At 45.4% G+C, this 24,035-nt stretch overlaps 6 protein-coding genes and 1 long non-coding RNA gene across 9 annotated transcripts in view; 5 read left to right on the forward strand and 2 right to left on the reverse strand.

Annotated features, from left to right (window-relative positions):
• Positions 1–15,152, reverse strand: part of LOC138911144 (uncharacterized) — a 93,753-nt gene extending 78,601 nt beyond the window's left edge. The window contains exon 1 of the long non-coding RNA XR_011416511.1: positions 14,952–15,152. This is a non-coding gene — a long non-coding RNA (uncharacterized lncRNA). The remainder of the gene's footprint in view (positions 1–14,951) is intronic.
• LOC6623073 (uncharacterized) lies at positions 78–2,525 on the forward strand. Its single transcript, XM_002047059.4, has 4 exons — positions 78–211; positions 306–458; positions 669–1,076; positions 1,135–2,525. The coding sequence occupies exons 2-4, from the start codon at positions 450–452 to the stop codon at positions 2,314–2,316; spliced, it is 1,599 nt and encodes a 532-aa protein (XP_002047095.1). The 5' UTR covers positions 78–211; positions 306–449; the 3' UTR covers positions 2,317–2,525.
• Positions 11,113–17,306, forward strand: LOC6623060 (mediator of RNA polymerase II transcription subunit 15). 3 transcript variants are annotated; one of them, XM_015175757.3, is made up of 2 exons: positions 11,113–11,432; positions 15,341–17,306. In XM_015175757.3, the coding sequence occupies exon 2, from the start codon at positions 15,440–15,442 to the stop codon at positions 17,087–17,089; it is 1,650 nt and encodes a 549-aa protein (XP_015031243.1). In that variant the 5' UTR covers positions 11,113–11,432; positions 15,341–15,439; the 3' UTR covers positions 17,090–17,306. The 3 variants fall into 3 exon arrangements, with proteins under 3 accessions (XP_015031243.1, XP_002047097.1, XP_015031244.1); XM_002047061.4 differs by lacking the exon at positions 11,113–11,432 and adding an exon at positions 15,155–15,278; XM_015175758.3 differs by lacking the exon at positions 11,113–11,432 and adding an exon at positions 15,155–15,261.
• A 106-nt stretch (positions 17,307–17,412) lies between these two features.
• On the forward strand, positions 17,413–18,549 carry Vti1a (Vesicle transport through interaction with t-SNAREs 1a). The gene is made up of 3 exons (XM_002047062.4): positions 17,413–17,604; positions 17,663–18,049; positions 18,113–18,549. The coding sequence occupies exons 1-3, from the start codon at positions 17,517–17,519 to the stop codon at positions 18,328–18,330; spliced, it is 693 nt and encodes a 230-aa protein (XP_002047098.1). The 5' UTR covers positions 17,413–17,516; the 3' UTR covers positions 18,331–18,549.
• On the reverse strand, positions 18,387–19,616 carry RabX6 (RAS oncogene family member RabX6). The gene is made up of 2 exons (XM_002047063.4): positions 19,341–19,616; positions 18,387–19,277 (listed from the first exon to the last, which is right to left on the reverse strand). Exons 1-2 carry the CDS (start codon positions 19,518–19,520, stop codon positions 18,822–18,824), a joined length of 636 nt encoding a protein of 211 aa, XP_002047099.3. The 5' UTR covers positions 19,521–19,616; the 3' UTR covers positions 18,387–18,821.
• A 568-nt stretch (positions 19,617–20,184) lies between these two features.
• On the forward strand, positions 20,185–21,800 carry LOC6624489 (retinoid-inducible serine carboxypeptidase). Its single transcript, XM_002047064.4, has 4 exons — positions 20,185–20,287; positions 20,352–21,137; positions 21,197–21,382; positions 21,441–21,800. Exons 1-4 carry the CDS (start codon positions 20,227–20,229, stop codon positions 21,734–21,736), a joined length of 1,329 nt encoding a protein of 442 aa, XP_002047100.1. The 5' UTR covers positions 20,185–20,226; the 3' UTR covers positions 21,737–21,800.
• A 308-nt stretch (positions 21,801–22,108) lies between these two features.
• Positions 22,109–23,978, forward strand: hiro (highroad). Its single transcript, XM_002047065.4, has 4 exons — positions 22,109–22,255; positions 22,548–23,336; positions 23,389–23,574; positions 23,631–23,978. The coding sequence occupies exons 1-4, from the start codon at positions 22,192–22,194 to the stop codon at positions 23,924–23,926; spliced, it is 1,335 nt and encodes a 444-aa protein (XP_002047101.1). The 5' UTR covers positions 22,109–22,191; the 3' UTR covers positions 23,927–23,978.
• The last annotated feature ends 57 nt before the right edge of the window (positions 23,979–24,035 follow it).

The following is a 24,035-nucleotide window of genomic DNA, read 5'->3' on the forward strand; positions in this document are numbered from 1 at the left end:
CAGAGAGCGCGCAGAGAGCAGAACGCTCTCGCACTCTCCGTAAACAAGTTTGAACAACTCGCCAAACCTGATTTTCCAGCCGTCTCGGAGAGATTACAGGCCGCGTCAGTTGCACCAAATTGCTGCTACGCTCCACACGTTTCGTGCGGAACGCTATTTTCTGGATGTTTACGTGCCTAAAAACCTGCAGTAGATTTATAAAAATCCCCAGGTAAGCACAAGGTTTATCTAAAAGTAATCGTTAAGCACGACAAATGCGATATTTATAACGTTAAAATGTTTTTTTTTTTCTGTTTTTTTTTTAGGCGTTGCCATATCAGCGAGCGGCAGCCAGACACGTGCTCGATTGAGGTAAAGAAGAGCACGAGCGAGAAGTAAGTGAGCGAACGCGTGAGAGAATCCGTTAGCTGTCGCTGTGTGCGTGAGCGGGAGCGCCCGGAACTGAGCAAATGTCTGACGTAAGTAGAAGCAGTTCATCAAATTATGGGGCAATACTTTCCTACTACGAAAAGCAACTAGCGGACAAATACACATATACGATCAGGTTTAACTGGAAAAGCGTTTTAGCTATTAAGCTAATGAGTCTTGAAATTTTTAAGCTAAATATACGGATTTTTGTAGCTAACATGCGCCCGTTTTCCAATAAGAATTTCTGACTTCATACACAGGACGAGGCCAATCGGTTCGGTGGCAGCGCTGGCAGCTGCTCCCAACGTATACGTAACGTCCTGACGCTTGAGGAGCGCGTAGAAGTCATTCGGCAATATGATATTATGCCCATGTACAGCAAACTGGCTAAGAATTTCAACTGCAGCTGGGAGCAAATCAAGAGCATTATCTTGAATCGGGAACCCATTATGGAATTCTATGAAGCGACGCGCCACAACAACAGACAGCCCAATTCCAAGTTCGAGGAGCTGCGCAGGCGCAAAATCAACTTTCTGGGTCATTGCTTGTACGAGTATATACAGCGTGCCCAGTTCCATTTGGGTGTGGACATCAACGAGGAGCTTATACGCACCAAGGCATTGGAATTTCAGACATTGATGGGCATTGAACATTTCGTGCCCCACAAGGTATGCTCCAAGCGGATATTAACTGAATTCGAATCTAATTAGTCTCTGCATCAATCAGTCCTGGATCAATCACTTCAAGGCGGCCTACAATATAACGCTCTCGAACCGCCAGATAACAATGACGCGTAAGCCTCCACGCTCTCTGGAACTGCGGGATATCATGTCCTACTGTGGCAAGAACATACCAGCGTCGGACAGCAGTAAGCTACCGGATTTACCTGCTCCTCCAGTGGCGCTCAGCACGCAGCAAGGTGTCACACCACTGCAGGTCAGCACGCCAGCAGCCGGTGGACGAGCGGCATTGCTGTCACCGCGTAAGCCCGTGGACATACGCTCCTTGTATCGCACCAAAACCCTGGTGGCTGCCTCTAGCCAGAATCAGGCCACGCTGGATGAGCTGCAGCTGCGGCGTAAGCGCAAGATCAACTTCCTGGAGAAGGCGCTGTTCGAGTACATTTCACGCTCGCAGTTTCACCATAAAAACAAGGGTCGCCTTGACGTGGATCATCTGCGCGAGGTGGCCATTAATCTGCGCGACATACTCAAGATTGAGAACTTCTTTCCGGATCGCACGTGGTTCAATCACTTCAAGAGCCACTACAACTTTAGCTTCTCGCAAGGCGTGCATTACAACATGATGTTGCGCCGAGTGCCCCTCTCGCTGGATTTGCGCGACATCGTCAGCTACTGCGGCAGACATGAGCAGCGGGAACAGTCGCTGGGCAACATTACCCTAACGCCCAAGGAAACTCAAGATGCCGCTTCTTTTGTGCATGTGCCCATGGTGGAACGAAAGCCGGAGGCAACAATTAGGGAAGCTGTTAATGTTGCCGATGACGACGACGACTGTGTGGCCATTGAGACGCCAACGGAACTGATCGAAATTCAGGATGACGACGATGAGCAAGAGAGGGCCAGTGCGTGCGACGAGCGCAGAGACCTCAAGCGCCCAGTAGCAGCAGCAGAAGATAGTCCTGTACCGAGCCTGCCTCTCAAAATACAAAAGATCGAATCTTTGAATCCTAGTGCACACAGTCCGGGTCACTATTCCGAGGATAGCGCCGATGGCGAGCTGCCGCGCTGCGTGGAAAGCTATAAGGATGCCCTGCGGCTGCTGAAGCCGCTGGAGGAGTTCGCACTGCTGGAGGAGAACTATCGTGCCATTGGACTGCTCACCCAGCTCGAGAAAATCTTCGAAGGGGCGGCCAATCGGGCACAGAATGACAACGATTGCAATTAGAATCCCTTCAATGGAATTCGACATTTGCTAATTGAAAACCTCACTACAAATTTGACCAAAAATTTACTGCTGGCTTAGTTTTATAAGTGAATGCTTATATAGAAGCATAATATGATTACGAATATGTATTAAGAGCCTTGCTCGATAAATGTTGGGAATGTGGAAAACCAACCCTTGTTTGATTATTGTTGTTATAAATACTTATGTGTGTACATAAACAGTGCTTTTGTGTTTGGGAAATGCTAATATCTCGTGTATACACATGTTTATATGTATAATAATGGAAACCCTTAAACATTTTTGTTTAATTTTACACAAACAATTCCTAGTCTGGGGGTTCGGCCTGTGAGCCTGGTTTTCGACATTTATAAAACCAGGCCTTGGCTTGAACCTAGAGCAATTCAATATATTATATAAACATAATTAATTCAGTTTCTCCTATTCTGTTCAAGAAAATTCTTGTCCCCGCACAGTTTTTACATATATTTAAACGCTTGACAGTCCGTTGAATAATTTTGTTCTTCTCAAGCCAACATTATTGGAAATCCGTCAAGCGTAATTAATAGATTTCGTATTCTCTCGATGATTGATAACCATATATAAAACTGGTTCGTCAAACTTAGTTTTAAGGGTCTTTGCGAAAATTTAAAAAAGAAAATTCTACCCTTAAGGGTAATATCTGCGGGCAGAATATGTGAGTTAAAAAACATGGATCGGGCAGAGCCAGGGAACGCCCCCCTTTTAGCTATAATTATTTGTTATGCATTCATTAAACATAACTTCAATCAAGAGAAGTCATTAGAGTATATGCTACGTGCATATACACATTGACAGAGCCAGATAATGGGCTATTTAGAATGTCTTGTCACGTGGTCCTGTGCCACATTCGCCAAGGTGCAATGCACATGCTCGGGTTACATAATCCGTTTGGCCCTTTGCCGCAGCGCTCGCAACGAAATCAGCGCTTAAACTTTACGTTCACCCTGTAAAACTTTACGCGTACCGGCCATTCGGAGATGGGTGATGAGAATGACCTGCAGCGCCAATGGACGGGCACGGAGTGCAGCAGAGAGGAAGTTGGGCAGCTGGGCTGCCGCTGGGCTTGGGCTTGGGTCGGTAAGTCGATTCGGAGCGAGGACGCCAGCGAACGAGCGAGCATTGAACGTGCGTGGAGCAGAGCGCTGTAGGTGCTACATCAATTTCAGAATGGCTAGAATAGCCCGGGGAGGCAGCGCCAGAAATGGGGAGCGTATGTCCAATAGGGGCAGCATCCCGGCGAGGCATCTCGCTGCGGCTAGCCACACATACAAGCGGACGTACACGCATACGCACACGTGCACGTGCACCCCTACAGATATACACACATAGACGGAGCTACGATTACACAACATCCATATATATATATATACATATAGCTGGGAGCATTGCCTTCATCGCGCTCAGTTGAGCCAAAGTTTCGTTTTACGCTTTTGCCCAGCAGCTTGCAACCCTCCTCAGCAGCAGGACTTTCATTTCAAGGATTTCCGACCGACGTCAGACGTCAACTGGCGGCCTGACTATACTCGTTAAGGTAGCGCAGAGAATTGTAGCTATAGAAAACCCACGAGTGTAGGTTAGGTGCGAAGCGGGAACCTTGCGGCACCCAGCATAAGGAGGAAGCGACTCAGAGAGAGAAGGAAGAGGGGTCGCTGGTAGCGTTACGAAGCGGAACAGAAGAAGCAACATCAATGCAAAAACGACAACGTCAACTCGACTCGACTCGACTCAGGTTACTGCCACACGGCTGCGCTCCAAAAACAAAATTGAAGCCCCAGTTCTGACATAAAACCCCGAAAGCCAACATGAAAAGGACTTAAAGGCATACAAGCCCATAAAAGTATAGGCAGCTTACATATGTATGTGTGCATGTATGCACGGGTGTGTATGTATGTGCCATAGGCATGTGCATTTGTCCGGGAAGGCTACCAGTATATGTGGGCACAGCTGTCAGGGATTATCCTGTGAGCATAGCGAAAGGGGTTGGCAGCTAAGACAATTGCGTTTCAGCCAAATGATCTGCTCGGGCCAGTTATCGTATCTATAGTCATTTGGGCACGTACAATGGGCTCTATTTGTAAGATACATTTCGATTTATAGGCATTTCCTGTACGTAGTTGCTGCCCTTGACATACTATAAAATCATTGTCTATAAACGTTAACTGGTTTTTTTTTTTATAAATATAAAATTGACTCATTTTTTCCATTCCAGTTTTTAGATGATTTTTTTTACGCCCTCCTTATAAAATATAATTACTTAGTCATCTTTGTGCCAAGTATCTTTAAGATAGTGTATCTTTAATAACTACTTGATCTCTTAGAATATTTTCTTTACTAGATGTTTTTCTGCAACATTTTCTTTACGCAATTCTTAAGCATAGGATTTTGTACCTGTTCTGATAAACATTTTCATAAACACATGATCATTTCTTGGAATAAAGATAAATTAGCTACACAAGCCTCTAAACTCAGACATGAACCGAAATAAGCCCATTATACACTAATATAAGACTAACCCATGCTAAACTTTAACTTAAAGATAAAAGAGCTATTCGGAAACATGTCAAAAAGTAGCCTAATTGATCAAATTCTATACGAAATACTTTTTTTTTTCTAGAAATTAACTAAAAATGTTGACTGGTCTTTCGTATGACTCATATTTCTAGCATTCCAGTTGTTATCTGATTGACTTTTCAATAGATTGTATATATGCTCTAGCTGCTATTTATATACACACTTATTTGGTCCAGTGTGTCTGTTTGTTTGTGTGTGTGTGTGTGTGTATGTATATATCATATCGATTCTTTCGAAGGCAGCCCATCTATAAACATAAATCTCTGCAGCGCTGCTCTCGGCTCAACCGACCCCTGCCCCAGAGTATATCAGCGTTCGACATCGCCCATGCCAGGCCATAATCGATGCCATTGTATACCAAAAATGAATGAGCTCTCGCATAGAGCCAAAAACAGTAAACCCGAACCGAATCGAACCGAACCCCGTCCCCATGTGCCAGAGCAGCGAGGTTATCGTGCAAGACTATACGAATAGTCGAGCGTGTGTATGAAGTCTTATAGATATAGATACTGCGCGATGCCCGTCGAGATGCTGAGATACATACAGAACGGAAAACATGAGAGGAGCGCGCGCTTGTCGATGCTGAGTGGCAGCGGGTCGATGTCGAAACGAGTCTCAGTCTGAAACTCCGACTCTTAGTCTCTGAGTCTGTAGTCTGTAGTCTCTAAGACTGTAGCCTCGACATCGCCAGACATCGACAGCAGCTGCTTTATAACTGGCACTGGCTGCTGCTCATGCTGCTGCTGCTGCTGCTGCTCATGCTGTTGGCAGTGTATGTTACTTCTTAAGTATTTGGGTTGTCGGCCCAGCATAAGCCTCTTGGGCTTCGAAAAACTGCTCCGTATATATGCCGATGAAGTAGTCGTTGTTGTCGTTGTTGTTGTTGTTGCTGCTGTTGTTGCTGTATGCACACGACTTGGCATTGCTTCAATTCCATAGGCATCGTTGAGACCCAGACGATGATGGCACTTGAGCATCAGCATTTCCACTAGCACCACCAGTTCACCAGTTCTCAACTGGCTTAGACTCTAGGGGGGACGTAATGCGGAAGGGGGCTATCAGCCATTCCCTTCTCCTGTCGATGCTGGGCATGATGCTGATGATGCTTTCAGCTTTCAGTCATGCGCTGGCGCTGGCTCTGGTGCTGATGCTGATGCTGGTGCTCCATCGTTCGGCCGAGCGACCCGCACATTCGGATTCATTCGGTTGCTCGTTCTGCTGGCACAGCTTTCGATAGATGCTAATCTATCTTTATTGTACAAAGATGTCGAGAGGATGTGTATGCGAATTGGGAACTGGGGATTGGGTATTGGGGAATGTGGCCACAAAGACGGTATGACCGTCGGTTCGGTGCGACAGTCAGTTCTGTCCGTGATTCTGACTCTTTTCGGGGGCTGCTATAAATATAAATGGTCTTTCGCCATTCGTATGTATTGGATTTCACTTGGATTCGATTTTGGTGTGAGCTACGTTTTAGGGAAGCCAACGTATATACTACATACAAAACACACACATACCTTTTTGAAAGGTATTATATGTGCACTGTGGTATTCTGTTCGGCTTCGGGTGGCTCTTAAGTGGTACAGTTGAGTTCTCTTTGGATGGGTGTTGCACTTAAAGGAATTGAATTTCACTTCAGAAATTTTCCCTTCTCATAACATATCCTAAGTTAAATAGCATCTATAAGTAGTTTATATAACTCAAGACATTTATAGAGATACTTTAAGAGATAGAGTCTTGAACTTCTCCTATCTGATGCCCATGCAGATCATGTTTGTTTAAAAGAATCGATACCTTGCTTTGTTTCCATGAAATCGATAAATAATTTATATCGAAATCATCTTCTGTGACCATATTTTGGAGTCCACAGAGATAAAGACCTAGAAATTAAGATCTAGAATATTTCCCTTAAATTTAATTTGCGTCAAAGAATCGATAACTTGCTTTGCTTCTATGAAACCGATAAATAATCGATATTGAAATCATATATCTGTTATATCTTTAACCTCTCGGAGCCCAAGAAACCAGAGGTCTTTTTTATGTAGACTCTTTATACAAACTATATTACATTAGATTAAGTTAATTTAATGTTTCGATACTGCGCTTCGTTTTTACGAAATCGATAAATAAATAATATCGAAATACTTTCCTATGAGGTCTACTGACCTTCGACATGGTATATAATATATATAACTTATTGAATACCTTCTCCCAATCCCCGAAATTTGTAAAGAACACCTGTTTTTAGGAGTACAATCTTGGGCCTTGGTATTTACACATATTTGGATGCAATATTTATTAACTGAAGCTTTCATAAAGATTATTCAAAAAATACCAATGTTAACCAGGAACGCATTTCCATAGTATGGGGTAGGAAGATGGGGTGAGAAACTGCTGCGTTTGAAAATATAAAATCAATTAAGAGTAACTCCTAGTCTGGCACTTCCGACTAGAACATTTTTACTTATTTACATTTAAGGTGCTATTTAATTTTATTATTCCATATCTATTTCTATTCTAATAACTAAGAATCTTATCTACTTTACAAAACATATGATCTCATAACCGCAACTGTTAGGTATTCAGTATTTACATTATACGGAAAGATCACATACTGATTCAATCGACAAGGGAAAGCCCCAAATTGACATTCGGCTACATTTATCAACTAAATCAAATGAAGTCATGATATATTGACTCTTAGCTACGCAGACTAGATTAGTTTCTACTAAATGCAAGTCGTATATGCCTTAAGCCAAATATACAAGCATAGAGTAGAGGATCCGCATCATTCATCCATAATCTTTAGATCGGGTTTCTAAATGATCGGATGTACTACACGCTCGTAGTTTTTTTTTTTTATTTATTTTTTTTTTGGATTTCAGTTTTCCAGTTCCAGTTTTCCAGCTAAGCCAATCGAATCGAAGCAGCTCGAACGGTGGGCAACAAAATCGAATGGCAAAAGCCAGAATACAACACGAGAGATATAAAGCCCAGATATGGAAATGGCAATAAACTCGTAGCAGCATTGAGCATACATACGAGACGAGGGAATTGGGATTACTAACTGACGCTGACTGCGACGCCGGCTGCGCTGCGAGCGTCAGCAGACAGCGATTGCGAAGTGAAGCCAACGAGGGCACTGGCACCGGGGCATAGGAAGAAGCGAATGGCACAAAGGAAATTACGAGGAAAAATTCAGGTCCCTATGGTGCTTTTGGGTGCGACAGCCAGCGAGTGGAATAGATACGAATATAGCCACACCGGCACACACACACACACACACAAACACACACATATATACATATATATATATATATATATAATTATATATATAAAGTAAGCTGCAGGCATCACATATAGATTATAGAGGACACAATGGGCGAGATGCAAAGATACGAGAGTCGAGATACCTTCAACTGGCATCGAAAGACCGGAACGCTGTGGCAACTACAACGGCTATGCCGAGGGCCAATCCCCGGACCTAATCAGAGAAAAAAATGGTAATGGCAAAATACTATCGTCTGGTCGTCGTTGCTATGACTGCGCCCTGCTGCTCCCTCCGACACCGGCAATCGGGGGTTATGGCATCTGTGAAAAGGGACAACGGTTAAGGACATTCAGAAGTTTTCAGTAGATGTGCGGTGAGGAGGGCTGCGGTACGCGCGGGGATTTCAGTTCAATATAATACATGACCATAATAAATTCTATGGCTAAATCCTCGCTCTGTAGAAAAAGGTCATAATAGATGAGCTTTTGTCAAGGAGTCTCTGCGTGCGTATGTGTGTGTAGGAGTCAGCTATATATATATATATATATATATATGTATGTGTGTGTGTGTGTGTGAACGTGTATCTGTATGTTTTATCCTGGTCGTAATCATTCGGTTTTCGTGCAAAACGCAAAAGGAAAGGTCATTTTCTTCGCTCGTTTGCCGCAGCTCGTTTTTAGGAAAGGTTGCTAAAGGGCTTAGGAATACCCGACACCCCCCGACCCCCTCACTCTACCCAAGCCCCCGTCCTTGCCGGCACACCTAACGGACGAGAACCCAAAAAGCATTTGAAAACTTTTGCCGGACAGTCGATAGCTGCACAAAATATAATGTATATTAATGTCGAGTCATCGTCGTCAACTCAGGAAACTTAAAGCGTAACTCGAACCACCTCAAGACACCGAACCACCCACTGCTGGATGCTGCCAGCTGCTGGCTGCTGGCTGTGTGTGGTTTTATACCTTTGCTAATACTTTTGGCCCGCTTTTATGTACATGTATAAAATAGCAAGTATTTTCCTAGCTCCATATATATATATATATATATATATAAATATATATACATGTGTATTTTTCAACCACCAAAACAACGAAATCCAATCCAATTCAATCGAACCGAACCCAAACTGTGAGCATTACCCATTTCTACTTCTTTGCCCAGTTCACTCTAAGACTCTCGTATTAAAACTAATCCATCAAATTGCCATGGGCGACCCACTACAACTACAACGATAATGGGTTTAACTACAACACGTTTATAGAGTATATTCATGTTGTTGTTGTTGTTGTTGTTGTTGTTGTTGTAGCTGCTTCTGCTGCTGCTGCTGGCTTTCTTGTTATTCGTGCGAACGAGCCCGAACCCGGGCAGAGCAGCAATACTTCAAGTTACAGATATACACACGTCGCAGTGGTATCAACTTCTCAGCATCTTTTAGATAGCTCCATGTATGCACGAGCTTGTACTTATAAGTATAGTGTGTGTGTGTGTGTGCGCGAGTGTGTGCGACTGTGTGTGTATATTGGAAAAGATGTTGGCGTAGAATGGATTTTTCTGTATATATATATATATGTATATATATAAAAATATATAGAGCTCGCATTAAAGTTGCTTTGGTATTTCGTTAACGGATATGTATAAAATATAATGACCTGGGAACCAAACTGGCAGATACAGATACAAATGTATCTGTTAGCTCACGACTGATTGAAGACGAATACGGAGTACTCGTATCGTACGGAAACTTGTTTAATTTGGCGTGATGCCGAAAAAAAAAACCTTATATATATATATATATATATTGTGAAAACGCATTGGGTTGGACCAAAAAGACGTGCTAATTATTTGAGATCCGTTCGTGCAAACTGTAAGCCCAGCGAGCAGCTGCTTATAGTATTTGGTAGAGTTTTATAGCGCTAATCAAATGTAGCTTTCCATGAATGGATCACGCGCCGAGCAGACGAGTTACCTGAGATCAGAGGATCATATTGCTAAGTAAGCAAGTCCTGTTGTTAATCCTCTGCATAGGTATACTCTACACATACTTAAATGCCACATCGATGATGCGTATAGCTAGAGCTAAGCGCCGAGGCATAATAAATAATATCCCAAAATGGCTAACAATGCGAGTATGCCTATAAAAGCGTGTAGACCCATATACTACGTATAAATCCAAACATAAAATAAATTTATGATACACATATACCAAGCATTAGGCAAGAATATTATCAAAATAAAAACACACACACAAACAGAGAGACTCTTATATATGTGTGTGTGTGCGTGTTTATATAGAGAAACACACCCTATATCATTAAAATAGAGAATTATACGCTCGTCTGGCGGGCGTTACGTCTCCGCGCCTTTGAAATCCCATCAGTGCCTCGCTATAGACGACGCACACATCAAGTTCCGAACCCGGGTAACGAGACGACCAGCAGCAGTCTCAGTCCCAGTTCCAGCACCAGCAACCCGCCGCCATCCACCCAAATAAAAAGTCTTAACGTAGCGCCGTGGTTTGGGGGCACAACCAAAGGGCCCAACAGCAGCGGCAAAAGCACCCCAAACATCGGATGAACTTCGGGTTTTTGCCATACCGACTGACTGACTGAATGGCTGACAGACTGACTGACAGACAGACAGACCGAGCGAACGACTGACAGACAGTTCGCCCTGTTGTTGTCTCTGCCGCTGCTGCGTATTTGCTTTGCACGCCTGACGCCGACAGCGACGTCGACATCGACGTCGACGTCTAGAGATATTCTGCCCGTCCTTGCCGCATACATTGCCCCTGCCGCTGCCTGCCCTGCCCTACGCGTTTGCCCATCGCTTGGCTTGGCTGGTTTTGGTTTGGTTTGGCCTGGCTTGTTTGGGATTAAATATTTCCTATAGATGGGAAAAACGAGTCGGTCGGGTCGGTCGTCGAGTCGCTTGGCGATGTTGTCGCTAGTTTCGTATATTTCACTTTGTGCTGAACGTTCGTCCGAAGCGGTTCTCACAGCGCGACCAAAACGCTTCTTTCGCCTGTGTGCGTGTGCGTGTGTGAGTGTGTTAGTTAGCCCAGTCAATTTTTTGTTTGTTGATTTGATTTGATTGTCGGCTTGGCTTTAGTTTCTCGCACCGATTATTATATGCCGAACACACTTCAAACATATATACCATATATACACAGACGATAAACGCGCGAATTTCATTCAAGAATCGAATGTTTGTGCTCGACAAGGCACACGCTCCTAAAGTGAGTACCACTGTGCGAATGTGTAATGTGTCTGTGTGCGAGTGTGAGTATGTGTGTCGCGTCGATGTAAACAAACGGGGTCTTGAGATTCTGCCTCTGCCCGGTCGCTGCCACAGTTGTTGTCATTGTTGTTGCTGCTGTTCTTGTTGTTGTTGTTGTTGTGCTTGTGTGCAATTAAAAAAGCGGCGCGGCGCCGCTGACGTCGCTGCCAGCGGCATCGGCATCGGCATTTGCATGCCACACGCGGCGCCAGCTGCGGCAGCAGCAAGTGTTTGCCATGGTTGTCCGCTATTTAAAAATGTGTTTGTTTTTGTTTGCCTGCCGTTAGACAGCGCGTCGGCAGCGACGCCGACTCCGAAAGTGTTTTTGTTTTGGTTTTTGCTGCCTTTTTCTCTGTGCTTTCGATTTTCGCGCTTGTTTTGGGCGGCCTTATCACTGATAACAGGACATTGACACCGGTTGCAACTTACAGCTGATAAGCGATAGTTTCGAGTGCATGTGCAAGGCAAATAAGCAAATGGAAAGTTTTGTGAAAGAATGTAGTCTTAAATAGAGCTCGTAGAACTTTCTAGACTTGAGCTCTAATAAACTATAATTTTAATTGTGAACATACAAAATTGCTTGACATACAATTGCAATCAAATTATTACACAAAGTTCCTTTGATAAGGTTAAAAAACTGTTCTTCTCAAAATTATGCTAGTTTTTAATAAATTGGCTTTAATTGTTATACATATTAGACAAGCCTCAAAACTATCAACTAAACATATTCTTTTATATAATATACGAGACCCCTGAACTATCTATATAATACACACAAAATATCAAAGGTCAAATCCATGTCACCTTGAACTAGCGTGGAATATATGCGTAATACATACGACACAATTGGCTCTACATATACACTTCTACCTAAGCATGACGAAAATCAATCTAAAATCTACCTGAAAAAAAAAACAGGCTCACAAATCTCGAGAGTGCAGAAAAAAAATGAACAAAACTTAACTGGAACTGGAACTGAATTTAGAATGTTAATGCTACGAATACTTGAAGCATAAAAGGCAAAGCGAGCAGTAGGTAAAACGTATGACGGAATATAAGAACTGGTTAAACAATGGGCAATAGCTGGGCATAGGATGTGGATATACAAAAGGTACAGAGATACAGCGATACTGAGATACCGAGATACAAAAGATATGTAGCAACAAAGGGGAACCCAATGGGCAAAAGAATCAACCCGAAAGAGCCGTAGCCGTAGCTATAGCTGAGGCTCGAGGCAAGCATCCGATGATGATAATGATGATGATGTTGCACGAAATTTCACGAAGTTCCAATCCCCAAGGCAGCCTCGCAGCAGCATCAGCAACAGCAGCGGCAGTAGGCAACCATTATTTAGGGTGAGCGAAGAGGATTTAGGGCGCGGAACAGGGACGATGTCTCAAGGCGATTAAGATAAAGTGCCAATCGATATAAGGGAAAGAATAGCAGGCAGGCCAGCAAACGCAGCGGAGATGAGATGAGCTCAACTGAGCTGAGCAGGGCGAAAGCAGAGCCACAGCCAGAGCCAGAGCCAGAGCCAGGGTCGGAGCAGGGCAGAGGAATATATGTATTCGTACATCACAAAACATCCACAGCTCGAGAGCTCGAGAGCTCGAGCAGTGTATATAGCTCAGCGACGACATAAAAGGAAATATAAAACCATTTATAAAGCAAGTCAGTCAGGGGAGATTTGAATTGGAATTGATGGTGTAGTGCACTCGACTACAAGTATATATGTATGTGTGTGTGTGTCTCACAGTCAGTTGTGTAAGTGAGTGTGTGTGTGTGTTGGTGTGTGTGTCTGTTTGCACACGAAGCATAGACGAAGCACAATCGCTTCGCTCGTTTTGTGTCAAGGTGCGCGCGGGCTGCGAGTATCTTGAAGATGCGTTGTGGAAGGGTTTTGGGCTATGAAACTTTGCTGCCAACTAAGTTTCCGGCACACAAAAAGTTCACGCCAAAGCGAACTGAACAGCTGCGACAGTGAACCACCCCTAAGCTAGCTGACGCAGCAAACTGAAAGATAAAACCCAATTCCGTAAATCCAGCCCAGCAGCAGCTAATGACCTGCTCTGTGTGTTTGTGTGTGTGTGTTAAGAGGGGGGAGGAGGGTAAACGAAGCAAACCCGAAACAGAAACGGAAACTCGACTCGACTCCGACGCGATTCGATTCGATTCGAATAGCAAATCTTGCGACCGATTTTTCAAGAGAAAACGGACATTGCTTTATGTATTAAGTCATCCCAAAAGACCGGCTCTCTGACTCAAGCAGGTGGGTTGTTATTCGGGGGCATCACGGCTATGTATGTATCTGACTCAGCAGAGTATTATCCACAATCTTGGAGGAGGCGGAGGCCCGTCCAAGTCGTACACTTTAGTCAAGTGCTGCTGTTGCTAGCGGCGGCAGCACCACAAGCAGCAGCAACAGCAGCAGCTATCTTCGTATTTATATCTGTAGCTATATCAGTGTGTGTGTGTGTGTGTGTTTGTATCTGTGTTTGTGTGTGTGTGTGTGTGTGTGTGAGCTCTCCGATATGGGTATGGGCGCTTGGGTGCTCCCATAATGGAGCGTTCGACGTCCGACTGGTTCTGGTTTTGGGGGCTGCGACTGGGACTGGAAAACGTATCGATTTCTGAAGGCGTACGCATCGTTGGCTGAGCAGCGCTTCAAATTTATCAACAGTTTTATGCCTGCATCTGTATGTGTGTGTGTGTGTGTGTGTGTGTGTGTGTGTGTAAGATGTTTTTAATGGTGCGCTCATATCTCTGTCTTATAGCAGACATGACGCTCTCGTATTGCTCTTATATATTCAAACTTTCTGAAGTACCTATCACACGCATTTCCACACAAACACACACGCGCGTGTGTGCGTGTGTATCTTTCGTGTGGCTGTGTGTGCGTGCAGATGGTATTTTTCCAAACCCCGAGGTCAAATTATAAATACAGTCATATGCATTGCAGAACCTAGATATATACATATATATACTCGTACAATATATGCGTCATGTGTCGGACCCTATAAAATCTGGTTGTCTAAGCGCTTGCTCATAGATTTCAATACAATTTTGTGGTTGTTTTTGTTTTAGTGTGTGATCCCAGTTGAGTCATACAGAAACTATAATTTAATTCGCCGACTTTATAAGGAGATACAATCATTATTGTTTTTCGATTCGCTAATATTATTTTGCCGCCAAATTACAGTTTTTATATTATTTTTTTTGGTTGGCAACGCGTTCTCCCCAGGGTATAACTAAAGGGAGCTTGGCACAAACTAAAGTTTCTTAGTTTTTGATGTTGATTAAGCACAAAAACTTTTATTGAACAACTTTATTTCAAAAGTTTTTAACTTTCTGAAGGGATGCCTGGCAATTCCTAAGCTTTAAGTTGATTGCACTTTTCGCAAGTCGTAGCTCCCCAACATTTATATATGTATGTGTGTATGTGCGTATTTAGTTTAATAGTGCGAATATACATACTTACATGTACGTATACTATATACATATGTATGTATAATGTTGTCTTGCAGTAAATAAACTTTCCTTAAAGAGCTATAGATCGAGTTGTGCCATTTATAATTATTAAATTGTTTACGATTGCGCACGAAATTGTTAAAATTTGCAACGTGAAAATTGAGCGCGTCTTTAACTGAAAGTGTTGCCAGATCGTGTGCAAAAAAAAAACGCGGCGAAATTCAAAGCAACGGCAACGCAATAGTCAACGAAAGAGCAGGAAAGAGGATAGAAGAAGAATAGATCGGAATTTGTGTTTTCGCAGGAGTTTGGCGTTTGGCGTATGTGCATGCATGGAGTATGGAGCCAGCTAATTGGAATACCGAGAGTTAACATATGCGATTTATCTTCTATTTGCAGCTGTGCATTGATATTTTTATGTTCTGATTGGTATTGGCGGGCATTTGCAACGCCAAAACGACTTCATTTACAATTCGGGGCGTAAACAGTATACCCGTTATGCCGACTATCCGGCGATGCTGCATCATCGGATGCTTGTCGAATTCGCGGCAGCATCCGAGCATGCAGTTCTTCGCCTTTCCCAGGCCGGACAATCCCTTTCACAAGCTCTGGAAAGAGGCGTGCCACGCCTCATTGCGACGCATCATCCCATTCAAGAAGCCGGTCGTGTGCGCCCTGCATTTTGATCCCAGTGTGCTGGGTGGACGACGACTGCAGTCGAATGCTTTGCCCACGCTACGGCTGGAGGTGCCCTCCAATCTGGAGGCCGTGGAGCAGCAGGCCATGGTGGAGGAGATCGAGCGCAGTCGCAAGTGCGCCTACATCAATGCCGTTGTCTACGAGTGGCTGGTGCGCGCCAATATCAATCCTCAGCTGCGCGGCAGCATTACCCACGGCATGATCAAGGATAAGGCGGAAAATGCACGCCAGGTAATCGGCAGCACATCCTTCATAGCGGACAATCGCTGGCTGAATCGGTTTCGCGAGACACATTTGCAGGGCTTCGCACAGAAGCTGGCCACCAATCAGCTAAAGCCCATGGGCACATCTCTGTGGATACCGGACATTGTACAGGACCTGCAGCATCTTTTTCCGCCGGCCAGCGCGGAGCGTGTGGCCAAGCTGGAGGAAATGCCGGAGCAGTACATGAACTACATGCAACAGTATGGGGAATACGAGGAGGACGACGACAGCATGGACATCAAAGATCAGAGCTACCAGGAGCAGCAGCAGCAGCAGCATTATGCGCTTCAGCAGCAGCACCTGCAGCATCAACAACAACAACAACAGCAGCAACAACATCAGTTAAATCAAGCGTGGCCGCCTTTCCCGGGCCATCCACACGGTCACCCACATCCGCATCCCGGCTTTAGCTTCAACGACTACTACTTCGAGCGCCATCAGCAACAGCTGCAACAGCAGATGCAGCAGCACCAGCAACAACAACTGCAAGCCCAGTTCCCACCGCCGCATGTGGTACCCACGCCAGGTGCGGCGCTGACGCCACCGCAGTCACAGCGAGAACCGTTCCAGCCACAACTACCGCCAAACCAGTCCCAGCAGCGTGTCAGCCCCTTTCAGCCAGTGCAGCTGGCCAAGCGACCGAAACTGGAGTCACCGGCCGATGAGGAAGTACAAGAAATAAATGCCTCTGCGGCCGCACGTGGCTCTCCATTGCCATTGGCCGAATCCACGGCGGCCACGCAGCTGGACCAGCGGAGTCCTAGTCCCAAGGAGCAGAACAACAACAGCGGACGTGACAGCGCTAGCAGCAAAGAGAATGCGCCCAAGACGACGACCGACAGCAACAGTGGCAAGTCCACACCTGTGCGTTCCATCACAGGCAGCAGCCCGCCCGCAACAGCAGCAGCAGCACCACCATCCGCACCAGCCTCGCCACAGAAGAAGGGCGGCAGCGCCAGCAGCTCCGGGAGTCAAACAAATGGACACACCACACCGGAGCCGCCGGATTCGAGCGCCCTGGCCAATGTACTCAAGGAACTCGATAGCTACACGCAGGCGCTGGAGTATTTAAAGCCATTAGAGGATTTCGTTCTCTTCAAGGAGAATTTTCGTGCCATTGGGCTGCTCTCGCAGCTGGAGCTGGTGCTGCGCAAGGGCGATAAGGCCACGCTTATTGAGGGTTAAGCTCGTCTCAATTTGACAAAACACAAAACAGAAATGTGATGAACAGTGTACATATACATAAACTAGCTAATTAATTGAAATAGTATTATTAATTTGTCTTACCACAATTTGGATAAAGTAATACACATTCGCGGCAGACAGAATCTGTCGCCATTCGTTTGCAAACAAGCGGTACCCGATGAGATTACAATAAAACATTAATTTATTTAAGGAAAAACGTATTTTCACTACCACTTTAAATTCGAAACAACGGTAAGTGAGGACGCTCAAGTCTGGCAACGCCGTGCGTACATTTTACAACACTGCTGCGTTTCGCTGCGAATGGCATTTGCTGAGTGAAATGATAAACAAAACAGCAGGTAGTTAAATAAATGGCAGATTTTTGCAAATCAACACGAAACTAATTGTAAACTAAAAAAAGTAACAGATGTCACTCCTTGAGCAATATGAGCAGCAGTACGCAGCACTCATCGCTGAAATAACTGCACATATTGGTCGGCTACAGCAAAATGCATGTGAGTACAGGCCATGAACATATTTTCTCAAGCAATTTGATAAGCGAACGACTCGCAGCCGAACGCAGCGAACTGTGCAACAAAATCGATGCCAGCCTGTCAGAGGCACAGGAGCTGCTCGAACAGATGGGCCTGGAGGTGCGAGAGCTAAATGCAGCACAGCGCAGCAGCTTCAATGGCAAACTGCAAGTGGCACAGGCGGAACTGAAGCGCCTGCAAGTGGAGTACAAACAAACAAAGGAGAAGTTGCGGGCACAGGCAAATGGGTTTACCACGCTCGATCTAAGTGACAGTGGGAGTTACTACGAGGATGTAGGCATTAGCAATGATCAAAGGCAACGATTGCTGGACAATTCCGAGCGCATTGAACGCACTGGCAATCGCTTGACGGAAGGCTATCGCGTGGCTGTGGAAACGGAAGCTCTCGGCGCACAAGTCTTGAATGGTAATCCAACTGGACATCAGTTTTGCTTATAGCGCCCGTAATCTTGACAAACTTTTCGTACAGATTTGCATCATCAGCGCGAAACGCTGCAAGGCGCACGCGCTCGACTAAGGGAAACGAACGCCGACATAGGACGCGCCTCCCGCACCCTCAACACAATGATGCTGCGCGCATTGCGCGAAAAGGTCGTGCTGTACGGCGTGGGCGTTTGCTTTGTGGTTGCTGTCGGCGTGAGCCTCTATTTAACATTTGCCCCCAGCTCCTCCGCGGCCACGTCATAGTTACGGGCTTGAGGAGCTCACTAATACGATTTTGGATTATAAAAAACGTTGGCGCATTCCTTGTTGAGATAATTGTTTATTTATTATTAGTTTTCATTAATTTCCATCGCGAGTTAATTTATATGTATATTGAAGAAACTCTAAACTCTAACGGCTAGCACAAGCCCTACTTGTCTACAAAGCTTAATTAACTATGACTTATGCCCTATTCATACATATGAGTGTTAATGTATTTAAATAGAACGTTGTTCGTTGGTTTTCGCGACTGGGCGCATACATATTAACTATATCAAAATAACTATAACATATTCGGACGTTTTAGCTTTAAATTCGAAGTGAATATTTACAAATAATAAAATAATCGAAACATTCGTAAGTAATACAAGTGTTTGTATCAATAAATTAAGCAAATTAAACAAATGCATTGCTGCGTTACATTGAGTTCAGCCGAGAGCGCCAACGAATTAGCCAAACTCAATGTTTCCCAACTGCTAGCAGCTGCACGAGGAGGCCTCCTCGTTAATCTCTGTCTCGTTGACCTTGTCTATTTGAAAACTCTGTTGCTCGAGTGCCTGCAGCTCCATTTTGGAACGATTGGCCTGCACCAACTGACGTGAGATATCCTGGAACATTTCCTCAATGCCCTTGCCCGTGCGACAGGATGTCTTGTAGGTAGCGCTTATCAGCGTATGGCACTGCTCACAAAATGCTTCGACTTCCTCGTCGCTAACTTCCGGCTCACGGCCTTCGAGGTCGCTCTTATTGCCGCATATGAATATTTTAGCGTTCTCTGCATACGTTACAATGTCTAGCAAGTGCTGCGACAGCGAATGGAATGATGCAGCATTGTCCAAGGCAAATACCAGAATAGCACCCTCTGCAAATTTGTAATAGGACGAAGTCACAGATGCGACGCGTTCCATGCCGCCAGTGTCCCACAGTTGCAGCTGTCCAAGAAATTGATTATTCACTTCTGTATTAATCTGCAACTACAGCACAAGTTGACTAACCTTAATTTGCTTCTCGCCTACATTGTACTCGCGGTCAATGTGATCCAGGCCCAGCGTCGATTTGCGGTCTGTTTCGGTGACAAATGTGTTGTTTGTGAAGCGTCGGAACAGGGAGCTCTTGCCCACACCATAGTCACCGCAAAGTATGACCTTTTGCTTGGGTATGCGAACCGTTGCCATGACGCTTTGAGCACAGCTTTGTTTTCTTAAGTAATATAATTAAATTAATTCCCACCCACACCTGCTAGACACAAAGAAATATAACAACACACAGCCCAAACAGCTGTTGCAATGGCGTTGCCACTAAGTTCTTGGCCGGTACTTACGAATTCGATAACAATTACGATAACTCGATTAATAAGTGCAGTGCTAAATAACCGCTTTTTAACGTATTTGCTGCTGATTAGCAGCGCCCATTAGAGTCAGTAGGCAAAGCACAATTGGCTGTTGGCTTAAGCAGTATATGGCCTTTGCAATTCTTTAGCTATTATTATTGTAGACGTGTTACAAAGGAAGTTAAATTGGATACCGTTAAGTGCAAGATTTTCAAACACCTCTATGCAGGCAAGTCCCGTTACGGACCCGGCGAACAGGACTTGTGTAGAGGACATGAATAATGTCAAATAAAGTGTAGTACGTAATATCGCAGATTTTAAGCTAGTGAAGTGATTGATGCAAAGTTAATCAGATTGTTCTGGTAAAACGTTGCCATTTAGTTTTACACCTGGTGACAATAAATCGATAACGATTTCACGATTAAGTGATCGATGATAAATAATCGCTTAACAATATCGCGCCTTTGACATCTGATAAGCTATTCCGTTAAAATGGAGCTGGTCGAGGTGGCGGCAGCCAAAGCACAGTTAGCTGCTGGCTTCAACGGAAGATGTCTGCTGCAATTCGTACGATCGCATTATTTCTGGCGTGTTACGCAACCTTGGCACATGGCAAGTTGAAATATAAATCCGTAGATTACAAATCCTGGTCTGACCTATACACACAATTATACAGGCAAGGCGGGTTACGGACCCGGCGAACAGGACTGGGGCTATGTAGATGTGAGGCCAGGCGCCCACATGTTCTACTGGCTCTATTATACCACTGCCAGTGTATCCAGCTACACGGAACGTCCGTTGGCAATTTGGTTGCAAGGTGGACCTGGCGCCTCTTCGACGGGCTATGGCAACTTTGAGGAGCTTGGACCCGTTGATCTTTACGGCGATTATCGCAACTGGACTTGGGTGAAGGACATGAACGTGCTTTTTATTGATAATCCTGTAGGCAGCGGCTTTAGCTATGTGGACGATACGGCCTATTATACGGCTACAAACAAGGAAATTGCCCTGGATCTAGTGGAGTTAATGAAGGGATTCTATGCTCTACATCCGGAATTTGAGTCTGTGCCTCTGCATATCTTTTGCGAAAGCTACGGCGGAAAAATGGCACCCGAGTTCGCACTGGAGCTGTACTATGCCAAGGAAAGAGGCGAGATTAGGAGCAATTTGGTGTCCGTGGCCCTGGGTGATCCGTGGACATCGCCCATCGACTCGGTTCTCGCATGGGGACCACTTCTGCTGCAGATGGGCATCGTTGATCATGATGGCTACGATGCCATAGCGAAGGCTGCCAACTTTACAGCCGAACTGGTGGCGGAGGAGCGTTGGATACAGTCGACAGCTCAGTGGGGCAACACTCAGTGGGAGGTAATGAAGGCGTCAAAGGGCGTGGATTTCTACAATGTGCTGAAGGAAACGCGCGGTGATCGCTATCAAAGGCAGCTCATGCGGACGCCCGAGGGTAAATTTGAAAAGTGCTTCAATCTTCAGTTGGACTCCATATAGCTAAATGTATTACAGAGCGCATGTACCGTACCGTGGTAAAGTACGACATTGATGAGGATCGGGATGCGTTACTGGAGACACTTATGCGCGGACCCGTAGCCGAAACCCTGGGCATACCATCCGAAGTCAAGTGGGGATCGCAGAGTGGCAGCACCTTTGATATTCATAGAACTGATTTCATGAAGCCCGTAATACACATTGGTAAACCTTAGGTTGGAACTGCCTTCATATGCATATAGTTAATCCTTGGTTAATGCAGTTGACGAACTGCTGGACAAAACGCCGCTGAAAGTGGGCGTCTTCTCGGGCGGACTGGATCTGATCTGTGCCACGCCCGGCACCGTTAACTGGATAGACAAGATGAACTGGAGCAGAAGGCAGGAGTACTTGGCGGCGCCTCGCGTTGCAATCAGCGTGGATCGCGTTTTGGAAGGCTACGAGAAATCGGGCGGCAACTTTACCATGTTCTGGATAAACCGATCCGGGCATATGGCGCCAGCCGACAATCCCGCCGCCATGAGCCATGTCTTGCGCGAGTTTACGGGCTTTGGATAGACTTACAATTTGTAGAATGCAGCCAATAAAATGCAGCGCTCACACTCCTTAAAGCCAATTGAAATTTGACAAGCTCTTCAGAAATCAAATCAAAAAAGCAAACGTATTGAAAGAGGGCTGCGATAAGCGAGCGCAATCGCGACTATTAATTAAGAACTAGCGAAAATTTATGAAAGTGACAAGGTAAGTATGGGCAAAAAACAAAAAAAAAAACTAAACAAAAAGGGCCATAAATAAATGTCCAAGCGTATCACGCGTAAAGCCCATCACAGTCGTAAAGAAACGTTGACAATGTCGATCACTGGGATCAGGCGCCGCTCCCACTCCAAGATTACAAATTCCATATGTGCGCCACACGCTTACTTGGCTGTCGCTGAATTTGACCAGCGATCAGACGGTCGCCGCACTCCCAGCTGTACGGTCGACTTGGCTTGAGGTGCTCCAACTAGTGCAAAATGTGTCGTCTCCTAATCAGCTTTGTGGTGCTCTTAGGGGTCTGCGGCTTCGGTGCGGTGAGCGGTAAGTGGAACTCTGTTAACAAACTGACCTCAATTTGGCAGACAACCAACTGTGTTTGAACCCAATTTAAATGCCATTCAGGTGCTAATAATAGAAATTTAGTGGCACAATAAATGGCTAAATAGAAACGCGTTAATCGAGCTGAACATCTTTAACTTTGTTGTGGTGCTAAGATAGTTATCTTATCACACCTGCTGCTATCAATACATAAAGGGAATACTCAAGAACCTTATACTCAACTCCTCAAATCAGCCTGATCCAATCAATGTCTATTACACTTGTCTCTGCACAGCCCGCGCTGGCTATGGTCCTGGCGAGCAGGACTGGGGCTTTGTGGATGTGCGCACGGGCGCCCACATGTTCTACTGGCTCTACTACACCAGCGCCAATGTGTCCAGCTACACGGAACGTCCCTTGGCCATTTGGCTGCAGGGAGGACCGGGTGCCTCGTCGACGGGCTATGGCAACTTTGAGGAGCTGGGACCCTTGCATCTGGATGGCAGCTATCGGGAGTGGACCTGGGTCAAGGACATGAATGTCATATTTATTGACAATCCCGTGGGCAGTGGCTTTAGCTATGTGGATGGCTCCTCCTATTACACCACGACCAACAAGCAGATCGCTTTGGATCTGGTGGAGTTCATGAAGGGCTTCTATGCGCTGCATCCGGAATTTAAGAAAGTACCTTTGCACATCTTCTGTGAGAGCTACGGTGGCAAAATGGCGCCCGAGTTTGCCCTGGAGCTGTACTACTCGATACAGCGCGGCGAGATCGAGAGCAACCTGCAGTCGGTGGCCTTGGGTGATCCCTGGACATCGCCCATTGACTCAGTACTTGCGTGGGCGCCGTTCCTGCTGCAACTGGGCATTGTTGACCAGGACGGTCACGACAAGATCGAAGCTTCGGCATTGAAGACCAAACAGAATGTCGACGACGGGAAATGGACACAGGCCACACTGCAATGGAGCTCCACGCAGTCGGTGGTGCTGCGCGAATCAAAGGGCGTCGATTTCTACAATGTGGAGAAGCCCACACGCGGTGACCAGTACTTGAGGCAGCTGAGCAGCATGAGTTCGGAAGGTGAGTGTCAATTGGCCACTTTCAGTGCAAGTTCCTGAAGATACCATTCCAGAGCGCATGTACCGCACTCTGGTGCACTTTGACATTGATGAGGATCGCGATCAACTGCTCGAGGAGCTGATGCGGGGACCCGTAACAACTGCGCTCAACATCACCACAGGCATTAATTGGGGCGCCCAGAGCAGCACAACCTTCAGCAAGCTGATGGGCGACTTTATGAAGCCAGCTGTACATATTGGTACGGTTTTTTAAATGTTCCATTAAGGAATTAATTCCTATTGTGTGTATGTTTAGTTGAGGAGCTGCTGAACAACTCTACGGTGAAGGTGGGCGTCTTTTCGGGTGGCCTGGACTTGATATGCGCCACACCCGGCGCCGTCAATTGGATTGCCAACATGGTGTGGAACGACAAGAATAGCTATTTGCAGAATCCTCGCGTGGGCATCAATGTGGATCGCGTGCTGGAGGGCTACGAGAAGACAGCCGGCAATTTCAGCATGTTCTGGGTGAACCGGGCCGGACATATGGTGCCTGCTGACAATCCCGCAGCCATGTCATATATTCTGCAGCACTACACAAACTTTGGCTAACAGGAAAAATAGCCAAAAATGTACGAGAAATAAAGCAAAGATTAATATAAAACTAGGCATTCAATTAATATGAATTATGTCTGAAAACTATAGATTAGTGTGCATTTGC

This window comes from Drosophila virilis, chromosome 3 (assembly GCF_030788295.1).
Source record: "Drosophila virilis strain 15010-1051.87 chromosome 3, Dvir_AGI_RSII-ME, whole genome shotgun sequence".
NCBI classification, from domain to species: domain Eukaryota; kingdom Metazoa; phylum Arthropoda; class Insecta; order Diptera; family Drosophilidae; genus Drosophila; species Drosophila virilis.

Coding starts and splice junctions, on each gene's coding strand:
- LOC6623073 (XM_002047059.4), top strand. Junction 1,077..1,134: donor AACATTTCGTGCCCCACAAG/GTATGCTCCAAG, acceptor TGCATCAATCAG/TCCTGGATCAATCACTTCAA.
- LOC6623060 (XM_015175757.3), top strand. CDS start 15,440: ATGCCGACTATCCGGCGATGCTGCATCATCGGATGCTTGTCGAATTCG.
- Vti1a (XM_002047062.4), top strand. CDS start 17,517: ATGTCACTCCTTGAGCAATATGAGCAGCAGTACGCAGCACTCATCGCT. Junction 17,605..17,662: donor TCGGCTACAGCAAAATGCAT/GTGAGTACAGGC, acceptor AACGACTCGCAG/CCGAACGCAGCGAACTGTGC. Junction 18,050..18,112: donor CGGCGCACAAGTCTTGAATG/GTAATCCAACTG, acceptor CTTTTCGTACAG/ATTTGCATCATCAGCGCGAA.
- RabX6 (XM_002047063.4), bottom strand. CDS start 19,520: ATGGCAACGGTTCGCATACCCAAGCAAAAGGTCATACTTTGCGGTGAC. Junction 19,278..19,340: donor TAGGCGAGAAGCAAATTAAG/GTTAGTCAACTT, acceptor TTTCTTGGACAG/CTGCAACTGTGGGACACTGG.
- LOC6624489 (XM_002047064.4), top strand. CDS start 20,227: ATGTCTGCTGCAATTCGTACGATCGCATTATTTCTGGCGTGTTACGCA. Junction 20,288..20,351: donor TTACGCAACCTTGGCACATG/GCAAGTTGAAAT, acceptor ACAATTATACAG/GCAAGGCGGGTTACGGACCC. Junction 21,138..21,196: donor GCTCATGCGGACGCCCGAGG/GTAAATTTGAAA, acceptor AATGTATTACAG/AGCGCATGTACCGTACCGTG.
- hiro (XM_002047065.4), top strand. CDS start 22,192: ATGTGTCGTCTCCTAATCAGCTTTGTGGTGCTCTTAGGGGTCTGCGGC. Junction 23,337..23,388: donor GAGCAGCATGAGTTCGGAAG/GTGAGTGTCAAT, acceptor ATACCATTCCAG/AGCGCATGTACCGCACTCTG. Junction 23,575..23,630: donor GAAGCCAGCTGTACATATTG/GTACGGTTTTTT, acceptor GTGTATGTTTAG/TTGAGGAGCTGCTGAACAAC.